We start from the raw sequence: 13,464 nt of genomic DNA on the forward strand, positions 1-13,464 counted from the left end.
CGATCGCATGTGCTTCGCTTGCTAATCTGCCCCGTCTGGTCGACGCGGCGGCGTCCTGAGGCTCCTCCTGGCTTTCGGCCGTATCATTTCATTCCTCCGGAAATCGCGGCTTCAGGAAGGAAACCTACTCTGACCCTGTTGTTTATGACCAGTTTGATTGGGCTAATATATAGAGGCTACCACAGTTTGTTCGCTTCCACTTCGAATTTATCATGGAATGACGTGAGCTGGTGGATTAATCATGGATTCCTTGCCGATCACAACATCAGAAACCGCTAAAATGGCTCATACATCACGGAGGCACAAGCGCGTATAATCAAATTGATACAGCTATTAGCCCAACGAACCATCCATAGCGTCGGCAAAAATCAAGAGTGGAACCAGATCAGAATCGCTGTACTTAATTTTGCAACCGGCAAATTACTCCATTGGAAAGATAGCTACGCAATCGGCAATTAGCTCTTCAATGGCAAGCAACGGGTGTTTCCACTGGGGAAAAAGAAAAAAAGGTTGTTTTTGCAAACCACTGTAGGCAACTCAGATAGGCCAACCAATCTATGTGAAGAAAACTGCAACCGGAAAAATCAGTAAACTGACAAAGGGAGTCAGATAACATAGCATCACAAATTCACAATGCTTACATCGATCACAGTTTCTTCTGGTACATTGCATCACTGCTTACCTGTGCAGTTACGATCCATCAGATGCAGCATTAAAGTTGCCACCTGCATCTCATTGACCGGCAGACGACAAGGGCAGGCAGGTCTCAAGAGCTACTACAAAATCGAACAAAGAAGTCTCTCCCCTCCTTTCTGTTCTGCCGCTAACATAGACCATAGACCAACGGCAGCAGACTGCGTCCATGTATCTCACTGAGCCATCCATGCAACTAGCACTCACATATACATCAACAAACGAGAAACTACAGAGGCCAACAAAACGGTCTGACGCCAGAACTAAGATTCCTGAGCATGCGGGCGCAAATAGCCTCTGCAAAGTTCCTCCAAATTATGAACAAACTTTTGGGGTTGCTGCCACCACGTAGATTCAGAAGCAATTGGTCTCCTGTACAAGTCGTCTTCTGGGCCATCCTTCTTGGTGATGCTCTCAGAAAAGTCACGCCAATTTAGCATGGCACGTTTCAGTCGAGCTGTTCTCTTACCAGTGACGAGATATCTGGTGTAGTCCCTGGCAAGGCGATACAACTCCTCCCCTCTTATTATATGGATATACTGCAAAACAAAGGAAGCATAAGAGTGATTTAGAAAGCATAAGCAGGAGTCCCTAATATTTACAACCAAGACAAGCACGTCAATATACTCATGTCTTATGGCGGAAATGGAATTTATGCATAAGTCTTGTTTTGGCAGACAGAGAATAGTTTCCCATGAATATCAAACAGTTCGAGCAATCAAAATACCAAGACAATATTTTCCCTGTTACAAATGTTAATTTGCAATATGCAATTCTGCATCCCTGTTAAGCAACTGCCAAGGTATTAGTATCTACCTATAAGTCGGTCCATGTTGATCAATCCAGACAAACATGAGATGATTCTTTGACAAAAGTGAAACCATACGGATGGTTGCAAAAGCTTTAATGTATGTGCAGATCATTTAACTGATAGAAAGGAAATTTCACTATTCGAAGCTCCTATGATCCTCATTATCCCTTCGGAATTAACTAATTATGTAAGGTCGAAAATGATACTCAAGATAATGAAAATACAATAGTGTGGTGGTGCATTTGTACCATCCCTTACGAACACACAACATCTTTCAAACAAGAAATAACCTAACTGGACGTGATTCAGAAGTGGTGCATTTGTACCATCCCCTATGAACATACAATAGTTTGGAAAGTGGTGGCCCAACACAGATCTCCATCTATAAAATACATCATTTTCAGAAAAAAGCACTGTGGAAGGAAATATGAAGCAATGAAATTACCACAAGTATGAAGGCGAGAGTTGCTAAAATAATCTGGATCATTTCATATAACGATTCCTTGAAAGATTCGTCCTCTGGGCCATCTGAACCACCACCGCTACCTCCATAACGGTTTTTATTTCCTCCATTTCCACCAGATCCTTGTCCTCGAATCTTAGCAATTTGCTCTGTCAGCAAGTCTTGTATGGACCTTTGTCTTTTTGCTCCAGCCATAGCTTTGTTCAAAGATTCCATTGAGAAGGGCTGTAAAAGAAGGCGAAATTAACACATGATTTATACAGTTCTTTTGCATATGCTAATATGTTTGTCTCATATCACAAAATTGACTGGTGCATGAAATTCAACCAAATAGACTTACAAAGCTATATTTATGCTAAATCCCTATCGGTTATCATATGAAGACAAACTTTTCCATCAGCATCTATCAAAATACTCAAACTGAGTACCAAACCAGATCAAACATGGAAAAAGCTTGCTACATTAGACAGAAGTGAAGTTTCCAAACAACTCTCCCTGGAATTTGGATATCAAAGCAAAAGAAAACAAAAGCGAAAAAGACAGGCGATTAGCACCGACAAGCATTACAACACTGTTCATCATGTGGGAACATAACAAGAATAGGCCGGGAGGTATGGACCATATAAAGAAAAGGAAACAGTAATTGCATAGTAATAGCCTAAAACAGGAAAGCTTTAAGGATATATTCCAGGGAGAGGCAACAAAACTGCTTACGTCATTGACAAGTTCAGGGTTCTCCATCCCGCTCGAGGCATATAAAGGGCCAAGCCTTTTATGGCAAGCAGCAATAAGAACAAGCTTCGGATACACTTGCTCATGCTGCTTGAAAGATCTAGAAGAATGTGAGCATAGGGGATGTTCACGAAGTAACTCGCAGGTCCTCCCAAGACCTGCTACTGGTCTGTATGCAGTGAGCGCACTATGAGGCTTGTGTGTTGTAGCTTGGAAGTAGCTCATGTTTTCGTACTTCTTGAATCCCTGAATTGCCTAACCAAATCTGTAGATTTAAAATACGATATAAGCACAAAGCATGTAGAAACTTGAGATAGGAGTGTTGCTTATGATATAGAACAGAATGGAATATTTTCTATATTATGGTATAAGAATGTAGTCAGTAGTCACTGTCAAGATAATTCATCAGAGATCACAAATTTGCCACAAGGAAAAAGAAAGATCTGATCCCACAATGCTAGCATATGATCCAACCTATTTAGTTGTGCAATGATGTTGTGAATAAAAGTTGAAAACTTTTTTCTCATTTAGAAGAGTTAAATTGCAAGCGTAGTGAAGACTAAATGGTGTATACCATGTTTAATCTGGTAACTCCACGGGAGGGGAACTCTAGAGGATCCCAACCAGTCAAGCTGATTTTTATCTTGAAAGTTGAGTAACGCAAATATAGCAGCTAACGACGACGCACAAGAATGCAACCCTCTAGCCCCCTACCTTCTTTTCTTGGCATCGCTTGCCCTTATTGATCCTAAAAAGTAGGTCGCATTAAACGTGCTGGAAAATATGATACTGATTCGGCACATTTTAAAGCCCATCATCAGTTCCAAATCAGTCGACCGCATCCAGTGCACTTGTGTTTTGCATCACCTTAATCTGTATCACCTTGATATAACGTTAAGGGTTTTGCGCTCAAATCTTAATGAAGAGATTCCGCGGCATTCGGGAAGAGAGAGAGGGGGGGGGGCGCAGATGGGATTCAGTGGCTCAACGGTGCCTCCTCCGCAAGATTACAAAACGGAGAAGTACCTATCACACAAGATTACACGAGAGAGAGAGAGAGAGAGAGAGAGAGAGAGAGAGACGTTAGTTGTGTTGTTACCTCGAGAGGCCAACGGCGGCGGTGGCGGGGATTGGGGACGCGAAAACGGAGGCGGCGGCGGAAGGGAAAGAGGGCGGGGACGGAGGGAGAAGGATTGTTGGATTGGGTTGCGCTGGGGCCCTCTCAGCCAGGCAGCAGTTATGGGCCTTCAAATCCATTCTTCCTCCTCGCGCGGCCCGGTCGTTCTGCCCTGTTGGTCTCCCTCGTGCGACGCCCCTCCGCCGTTCCCCCTGCCATCATTTAGAGCTCGAGCAAACAAGGACGGGCCACCGCGCGCCCGTTATTTCATTAAGCGACAATTGTAAATTTGTCATTAATTTGAACCGTAATTATAAATTTACTACTAAAAAATTATAGAAATATCACCAGAACTGTCATTCGAGTGATATTCTTGAAAAAATAAAAAATTAGTGGCAAATTTGCAAAAACCTCTATTCATAAAGATGTGAAGTCTGTGGATTAAAATAAAATAATTTAAATATCTATTTTATTGATACAAGAAGATATCTTGCACGAATAAGTACGGTGATAGCTCACTTGTAGGAATGGCTTAAGTTTAGAGAAGAAGTGAAGAGGGAGGAACATAAAATATGTTGATGGTAAAAAGATCTATCCTTGACCTGATGGACATGGGGGTGTATTTATATTATCACCAGGGTGTGAAATGTATAAGTATACCCCTGCAGAGACGATGATACAAATATCATCATATCTTATGGGTCTAGAACCGATCAAATCATATAACATGGGTCTAGGTGGGATATGCTTACTTCTAATCAAAAGATATTCTTTTTATTACAGCAATACAGTGGTGCAAGTGGTCGGAACATGGTGCGTAGCCGGTGGCCTATTGTGGCGCCGCACTGCCAAGATGTCAGGACGATCTCCACTTACGCGGAGGATGTCAGGATGGCCTCCACTTGTGTTACATTAAATGTAGATCACTTCTTTGCCGATAGAGGATAGTTGGTGGGCTCCCTTTAGTTGATCTTTCTCTAAGGTCTAACGATTCACCTTTAGGGCTTCGAAAAGCCTATCCAGACTCCAGAGGGCAAGGGCTCCAGAAGGCCAGACCATGAGGGTCTTGAGCCTGGTGATCCGTAAGGCCTTCGGGGACCCGTTTGTCTGTAAGCACAAATTGGTGGGATCAGGAGCGTCGGAAGTCCTTATCAAGGACCCATAACATATTTTTAGTTTAAAATAAGATTAAGATATCTTAACTTAAAAAATTTCAAACTGTTTATAGCTTGAGTTCTAAACATTTGAAGCTCTAATTTTTTTAGAGCAGCTCTGGCAAACAGTCCTTAGACTTTCGGCTTCGGATTCGTTTCATGAGATTGTGTGCGGGCCAGGAGGGGCAGCCTGATAGCTTTGCTTAGGCCCATCCCTCCAAATCAACTGGATGTTCGCTTCTAGCTATCCTTTTGTTCCTCTAAAAACGGATTGATCTGAATCACCGAAAGCGATTGAAAATCAGAAAATGTTTCACATCGTACGTGCCTCCGCATTATCTTTGCGGTTCTGCTATCTTCTGTGCGTCAAAAGATGGACGGGCCAAACAGGTGAGTAAAAACTATCTGGTCTTCAGTGAACTGAGCAATAGATATTGACCCAACAAAGGAATACGAATCAAGCACATACTTTTGAACTCTTCTCGTGACACATTCGGTCTTTAATTAGTAACTTCGTTCATTATTTGGGCTGTCGACACTTGCATCATCAGGTCGAATCGACGGGTCTATCCCCTGCATTTTATTTGTTATATTACTAGTACATGCTGCATGCGTGCGACGTCGAGCACTTATTCTTCACGAATGCATGCTGTCTCCATGCATGAACGGAGCAGCAGCTCTAGCAGGTGAGGTTGTTCCCCGGGTCGACGCCGAACTGCTGGCAGTATTGCTTGTAGTAGCCCACCCGCGCGTTCATCTGGGCGGTGTTCTTCCCGTTGCACTCGAGCGCGCCGTTGATGGCCCTGATCGTCGCGCCGAACCCCTGGGGCATCACCTGGTGCACGTTGTTCATCCAGAACCAAAGCGCCGTCTTGAACGACACCACGGGGTCCTGCGCCACCTTGTCCGGGTTCCCCAGCCCGTCGAAGCCGATGCTCTTCCCCGCCGGCCCGTAGTTGTAGTTCCACGAGATCTGCAGCGGGCCGCGGCCGTAGTACGCCTTCCCCGGGACGCACGGCCACTGCTTGTTTCCAGCGTCGCAGTAGTTGTGGCTCGCCCCGTTGATCTCGTTGATGTAGCAGAAATCTGTTTGTCACGTACGACGTGCAAAGGCACCACCATCAAGCCATGCAAATTATATTACAGTAAGGTGCAAGCACTTCAACATGCAGTCATGAAAGCTGTGTGACTCACGTCCGGTCTCGTGCGTGACGTGTGCGAAGAAGGCGGCGATCTCGCGCTTGCCTTCGACCTCGGAGCCGCCGTGCGCGAAGCCCGGGTACGCTCGAACGGCGTTCAGGAACGCGCTTCGCGTGTAGAAGCTCTTGCCCTCGCACCCGTTGCCGGCCTGGGACTTGATGCCGTTGAAGAACGACTCGGTGACGACGTTGTCAACGGAGGCGCCGCTGCCCCCGCTGCCCCCGCTGCCGCCCCCCGAGGAGCATGGGCCCGACTGGCACCCGTCGCCGCAGTAGGCGCTGGTCGTGCCGCAGTAACCATACTTGCTGCAGCAATAGCCTGGCTGACAGCCACAGTTCTGCGCGGCGGCCGGGCCTGCGGCACAGAGGAGGGCTAGCCCAAGAGCCAGGACCGTCAGGATCGTCGGCGTTGGTGAGCTCGCCATGCTGGACCAGATAGAGCTTCACAGTTGCTATTGCTATGTTATGAAGTGAGGTGATTTGAGGTGGCATGAGGGTGGCGGTTTATATAGAGACCGGGGCGTGCATATATCTTCTCGATGCATGGCATTAACTTCACGTGGAAGTTGGATGAGCACGATTTTTCTCTTAATCTCCGGTTCCCAAGGTTGCTACTTAACCGGTTCTTTTTCAAATAACTGCCCTATTGATTTCAAACATCAATGTTTGATCATCAATTTTTCACAAATATACATGTAAATCATTCTAAGTATATAACATACTTAAACTATTTTTTATAACAAATCTAACGATACTATTTTTATTTTACTTCCTTAAATATTTTAAAAATTATTGTCAAAATTACCCGTTGCTACAGTACCAGCGTCAATTATTTAAAAACGGAGCTAGTGTCATACTTGCTGACCATCCATAAACTGATTTGATTAACCAGTCAAAGTTGGCACGATTGTTCCACAGTTTGAACTTGTGGCACACCTACCGGCACGTATACCGTCGTTTTTCTTGCTGCGGCGACTACTGCATGCCGACTAGTCGCGACGCAAGTTAAGATTTTGGATTTGGATCGCCGCGCGCGTACTCGGCTGTTACGTGGAAATCCGTGCATGCCTGTGGAAGTCGTACCCTTTCGAGTGGAATTTTTCGCACCTACGTAGACATTGACAGTATCCGCCCGCCGCTGGCAGCCGTATATTGTTGCGGAATTCGATGCATCACGCATGTGAGGATTTATTGGTGACCTGCGTGTTCCACACTCTAACATAAATCGTCAACCCCGAAAGGAGGACTTCCAAGATCTCTGCCGGTGATGGCTGCTTAATTTGGACGGCACGTACATGCCTGCACCTTTGTTTTGTTTTCTTCTTTTTAGACGGAGGATTCCTTTGGGAGCGACTAAGCTCCATGGGCCTTGGGCAGAAAAATTATAATGGGCTTCAACTAAGTATGACATAATGTCTGTAATGTACGTGGAGTGGTTTTCACGATATGGGCTGCACTGGTGTGGTTTCTACTGGGTGTTTATTTTTCTTCACAAAATTGTAGTGTATATGAGTTAAGCTGCAATGGAGGCTACTGCTTAAAGCCTGCCGCAGTCGATTCATCAACAACAGGTCAAGAAGCTAGAACCTCCTTGAATATTCACTGCATCCATCTGCCCATCGACCATCGTCTTTGTTACTGGCTTACTGCTCTAAGCTGTTCCCTACCCCGTCTTACTGACGTCTCTGTTTTCGTTGTGCTTGCACTCCAGAGTTGGGCTTTCCAGTTTTCAGATCAGGACTGACTGTGACGGTATTGCTGAATAAGCATTTCAGGTTTTCTATTAAAAAAAATTCCTATCTCAACTCCTGCAAGGCAGCCGAGATTTGCGACAAGTCCGGATATGCTGCCACTCCTGCAAATCGAGTCCAAGCCCACGTGAACACCAACCTGGTCAAGCACCCTGTCAGAAAAGAAAAAACAAGTTCAAGTACAGATTGGCTCGGATATAGAGCAGACACGGGCAATTAAGCACCGAACCTGCTTCCTCTAACGGCACGAACAATGATAATGCTACAGGCTAATGACTAGTAGGTATTTTAAAAAAGATTAAATATTTACATAAAAATTGTAAATTATATCTTAATATTTGACGTAAAAAGAAGTCACTATGCTTGCCCTCAAGGTCACAAATTACCACGTTAATTAAAAAAGAAAAAAATCTAAACAACTTATTATTATGAACATCTAACGGTTCAAATTTAAATAAAGAGTTCATATCAAATATAATTAATAATAAAATAATTTTGGAAAATTAAAAGATATGAAAAATTAGCCGTTCATTTTCATATGATTGGAAAGCAGAATATCTAAGCAAAGGGTCTGATCTTAATATTTGAGTGAAAAAGAAGCTACCACGTTCACTTTTAAAATCACAATTTAAAATAAAGATCTAGATCACTCATTATTATAAATACCTAGATAAATGCGTCTTCCATATTGGATGTGACCATCCAGGAAAAATGGAAATAAAAGCCCTACCAGGCCACGATGTAGTCTTGAAATAAAAGGAAACCAATCACGATGTGGTCTGTGAAAAAAAAAAAGAAAACAAAAAAGATTTGATATCCCTATATATCATGGAGGCAAGGTCATCGAAGGGAAATCGTGGAGTGTAAAATTGGGAGGAATCGAGACTCGCCGTCTTGCTCGCTCGCTCTGGCTTGGTCTGCCGAAGCCTGCCTCCCCTATCTACCTCAACACGGGAGAGATCAGGATCGTGCTCAGTTGATCCGCCAATGCCCACTTCGTCACTTGCTCCGGTTTCGTCCGACAAAAGCCCACCTCGTTCTCTCTAGCTCAACACGGGGGAAATCAAGATCGTGCTCGGACATTCTACGAAAGCATTCCTCGCCATCTTGCTCACTCCGGCTTCACACCACTGCTCGCTACCGACCTATGCAATAATGTCGTGCAAGAGGTTCATGGAGACATTCGAGTGGCCCAAGTGAACTGCGGCATGGGTGCATGCCAGATGAGCTTCAAGCGAATTTGTCTGTGAGGGTACAATGTCGACGTGGAGGGAGGCTGTGGATTACAAAGTTGAAGAAGATGGTTCCATTGATGCACAGTTGCATCACGAGAGAAGAAACGCGGCACTAAGGATATTTATGCACCATGCATGTGGGGGTGAGAGATGCAGAGTAAAAGTGGAATGCATATTTTGCATCACTATAAGAAATCCAACTATTGATAATAATAAGTTATCGTTACGGTATAACGATATTTTTATCATAGAATTAATAATGACATATTTTTCACGTCACTCGTTTCGTCACAGAATCTGCTTCATAGAATAAACTTAGTGACGAAGTCCATAAAATCGTCATAAAATATCTTACATTTTATGACGATTATACTATCATCATGAAAAATAGGCTATTCGGTGATATTTTATTTGTCATACAATGTAAGATTAAACATCATTATTAGCTTGTGTTTTGTTATTAAAATCCCCATACCCATGGCTTCTCTATGACGAAATAAAGAAATCATCATATAGTTCTCTCTGTATCATCATACATCCTATAAAAAATATTAGCAATATAAAAACATATTATAGAATAATCTGAACATTTGGACCATCTCATTATTAAAAATAATCTAAAAGATTGTTTCTTTTGTCATTGTCTGGAACTATTTTTACACGGTTCACATCCCTTGTCCCTAATTATGTACATGTGTGATCTTAATTAGAAGAAAATTTTTATGAAAATTTTTATAGTAGTGATATTGAATTAAGGCTTTCACATTTAACATCGATTAAATAAAAATACAATAAACCCATTGCTAATTTTCTTAAAAGGTTTAGAGACATAAAAAACCAATGCTTTAATTTGACACTTTCTGAAAAAAGCTTGATCGAACTAGATTATTTAGATTTATTGTCTTATCTTAAGAAAAAAGCTAGAAGGTTATGATTTTCAGGATGCTAGTCAAGTCCCAAAGAGCTCTGACACAAGAAAACTAGGCTAAAGAGTCTAGGAATTTTCAGAATCAGGTGATAAATTAAGAATAGATCGTCCTAATATTCACATGCTTGAATAAGAATCTGAAAATTTGAACGATGATGACGTTGATGTGTGTGTAGCTGAATGGGTTTGGTCTTCTAAGTCTAAACTATTTGTTTGCTCTGCTCTTAAACCGATTCCTCCTAAAAATTGACAAAAATAAATTAAATTTAGTTTTGATGTAGCAAAGTGTGATAATTTTTTTGATTACTTGCTACAAGAAAAACAAATTAAGATGTCTCATGGTCATGTAATTCCAACATTAGAAGAATTAAAGAGGTGAGGTTACTATAAATGACATAATTCTTATTCTCATGCTACTAATGATTGTAATATTTTTCATCGATAGATTCAATCGGTCATTAATATTAATGAATGACGATTGAAGTTTGCGGAGATGCAAGTGGATAAACAATAATTCCCGGTTAATGTAATTGATCTCTAAGACAAAATCATTCTAATTCGGCCAACTAAAGCCGAATCAATTAAGGGAAAAAATATAATCATTGGTGAAGAAAGGTCTAAACCTTTAAGAGAGAACAAAAACTTACTAAGATAAGTGTTACTTGAAAAGACCTCCGAAGGCAAAGAATCAAGAAAAATTGTGGTAAGCACTTCAACCTCTAGGAGGCATTTCAATGCTAAGCCAAGAATGATCAAACTGAAAAGCTCGAAGGTTGGAAAGTGAAAGGTTAGTGAAGCCAAGGGACAAAACAAAGCTCAAAAGCTCAAGCCCACTTTCAAACAACTTTTGTCCAAGTATGAGAAAAATAAGACTGTTCAAACACATGAGTCGGCCAAGAGGGGTTAAGCGGTCAAGATCACTTAAGGCAAGGAGCGCATGATTATCATCATTCAAGGGAAGATCATGGTACTACCACTTACCCACCACTTGGGGCGGCAACGCTATGGTCATGAGCGTCTCCTTCGATGCCTTTTTCTCCTTGCCTAACTTAGGGTTATAACGGTATGTGGATGTCTCCTCCTCCTATGCAATTCTCTTCTTTTCATCCGGGATGGATTGCTCCATGAAGGCTAGTATTTAATAGAATATCATGTCCTATCTATGACCGATTGGAGCATACAAATCAGTCTAGTGATGCTCAACATGCTAAAGTTGTGAAGAAGGTACACTGGGCCAAGGAAAGTGGAGTTTCTATTCAAAATTCAGATTCTAATATTTATGAAACAAGGACCACTGCTGCTGATATTATTGAGTTTGGCTCAATGAAAGTGGTCACCGAAGAGCTTGGTAAAGGACTGATTGTTATTAGCAATAATTTGGTCAAATTTGAAAATGTGCATACTGCTGTCCATGTTGTTCCAAAGGATAATAATCATGAAGCAAATAGCAGCAATCTGCTTTTTAAATACATACAACTGAGGTGGTGTCCCTCTGGCTTATCTCACATAAAAAAGAGGAGATCGCAGCCGCGGCTGCGCAAGTAAGAATTGATGGAACAATAAGCTGAAAAATTATGGAGTGATACTTTTAATGAAGTTAAGCCAATGCAACCCATGGAGCAAGAGTAAAGACCAAAGCTATATGTCATAATAGCTCCTATAACAGTCCCATCGCTAACAACAACACCGACGCCTATGCAAGATGACAAGGAAGGCGAGAAGTTAATTGATTATGGTGATTAGATGGTGAACACTAATGATGCTTTACCAACCAAAGGTATGGATGTCAATATGGTTTTCAAGTTACCTTTGGAATTCATACTATGGATGAAGGAGAAGTGACTCAATTGAAATTGGGGCCAAAAGAGGCTATTTTTTAGAAGCCAAAGGAGACAGATCAGCACTGAAGCTGTTATATGTGAAAGACCATATCAATGGGAGGACGATTTCTAGAATGGTTGTTGATGGTGGAGTTGCAGTACATTTGATGTTGTATTTAATTTTCAAGAAGCTTGGTAGAGATGATAATGAGTTGATGAAGACTAATTTGGTGCTCAATAGATTTATAGGTGATTCTAATGAGGCAAAATGTGTTATCTCTGTGGAGCTTACTATTGGGAGCAAGACATTATCGACCGCTTTCTTCGTCATTGAAATGCAAAGTAACTATAGCGTTATTCTTAGACGTGATTGGATTCATATGAATAGTTGTGTTCTTTCTAACTTGCACTAGTTTTTAATTCAGTGGGTGCATTATGATATGGAAATCATATATGCTGGTACTTTGGCCCATGTTGCTTTGGTTGATGCTTCGGTTGATTAGAGATATGGCAATGCTAAGTGCCGATTAGGTCTTGATATTTCAAATTATGATTTGCTTAGTGTTTCTAAGTATGGATTTGTTACCATGGTTGTAAAGCCAACTTGTGATAATCGACTCAACAATATAATGTATAAATGAGTAGGATTAAAAATTTAGAATGACTACAAAAGTGTATGGAGCCATATTAGTCAAATAATAACGATATTTGTGAAGCTATTGAAGACTTAGATGAGTTAGATAAGTTAGGTGAAAGTTTCTCATCGGTCGATCCATTAAAAGAGACTGATATAGGAGATGGTACTATACCAAGGCTGATGTTCGTTAACAAAAATATGAAAGCCGATTGCAAGGCTAAAGTAATCGAATTGCTTAGAGAATACATTGATTATTTTGCTTGGGAATATCATGAGATGCCGATGCTTGATCGAGAGTTGGTGGAACATCGCACTATGTAACAAAACCATCAAAGAAGACAAATCATTAGTGACGGCTGCTCAGTACGCGCCACTAATGCATTATTAGTGACGGGTTAAATGACAACCTGTCACTAATTTGTGACCCGGGTTGGAAATCGGCCAAGACCTGTCACTAATGAAGGGTCATTAGTGACGGTGAGGGAACAACTTGTCACTAAAGATAGTAGTGATGAGTCACCTCAAAATCCATCACTAATGATGAAGTCATTAGTGACGGGTAGAGAGAGCACACTCATTAGTGATATGTGATCTCAAAACTCATCACTAATGATAGAGTCATTAGTGACAGGTAGAGAAAGCACATTCATTGGTGACAGGTTACCTAAAGGCCCGTCACTAATGACTGACTCATTAGTGATGGGTAGAGAGGGCACGCTCATGTGACAGGTGATGAAGACACATGTCACTAATGACTGAATCATTAGTGACGGGCCTTTAGGTCACTTGTCACTAATGACTGGTCGGATCCTAAGTCATAGCTGGTTGAGTAAAAAATTTATAACTTTTTATACTAACTTAGATAGGGAAAAACTTTATATGAAAATTGTAGCCGTCGACGAGGTCTACAACTTTGTAGTTGAT

The 13,464-nt window shown here is 41.8% G+C and overlaps 2 protein-coding genes across 2 annotated transcripts; both read right to left on the reverse strand.

Moving 5' to 3' along the window:
• Positions 1 to 584: 584 nt before the first annotated feature.
• LOC133889720 (uncharacterized) lies at positions 585 to 3,932 on the reverse strand. The gene is made up of 4 exons (XM_062330178.1): positions 3,799 to 3,932; positions 2,682 to 2,964; positions 1,950 to 2,192; positions 585 to 1,232 (listed from the first exon to the last, which is right to left on the reverse strand). The coding sequence occupies exons 2-4, from the start codon at positions 2,922 to 2,924 to the stop codon at positions 957 to 959; spliced, it is 762 nt and encodes a 253-aa protein (XP_062186162.1). The 5' UTR covers positions 2,925 to 2,964; positions 3,799 to 3,932; the 3' UTR covers positions 585 to 956.
• A 1,537-nt stretch (positions 3,933 to 5,469) lies between these two features.
• Positions 5,470 to 6,649, reverse strand: LOC133887693 (endochitinase A-like). The gene is made up of 2 exons (XM_062327662.1): positions 6,165 to 6,649; positions 5,470 to 6,056 (listed from the first exon to the last, which is right to left on the reverse strand). The coding sequence occupies exons 1-2, from the start codon at positions 6,592 to 6,594 to the stop codon at positions 5,650 to 5,652; spliced, it is 837 nt and encodes a 278-aa protein (XP_062183646.1). The 5' UTR covers positions 6,595 to 6,649; the 3' UTR covers positions 5,470 to 5,649.
• Positions 6,650 to 13,464: the final 6,815 nt, after the last annotated feature.

Source organism: Phragmites australis, chromosome 13 (genome assembly GCF_958298935.1).
Source record: "Phragmites australis chromosome 13, lpPhrAust1.1, whole genome shotgun sequence".
Taxonomy (NCBI): domain Eukaryota; kingdom Viridiplantae; phylum Streptophyta; class Magnoliopsida; order Poales; family Poaceae; genus Phragmites; species Phragmites australis.

Coding starts and splice junctions, on each gene's coding strand:
- LOC133889720 (XM_062330178.1), bottom strand. CDS start 2,924: ATGAGCTACTTCCAAGCTACAACACACAAGCCTCATAGTGCGCTCACT. Junction 2,193..2,681: donor ACCCTGAACTTGTCAATGAC/GTAAGCAGTTTT, acceptor CTTCTTTTACAG/CCCTTCTCAATGGAATCTTT. Junction 1,233..1,949: donor CTCTCGCCTTCATACTTGTG/GTAATTTCATTG, acceptor TTTGTTTTGCAG/TATATCCATATAATAAGAGG.
- LOC133887693 (XM_062327662.1), bottom strand. CDS start 6,594: ATGGCGAGCTCACCAACGCCGACGATCCTGACGGTCCTGGCTCTTGGG. Junction 6,057..6,164: donor CGTCACGCACGAGACCGGAC/GTGAGTCACACA, acceptor CGTGACAAACAG/ATTTCTGCTACATCAACGAG.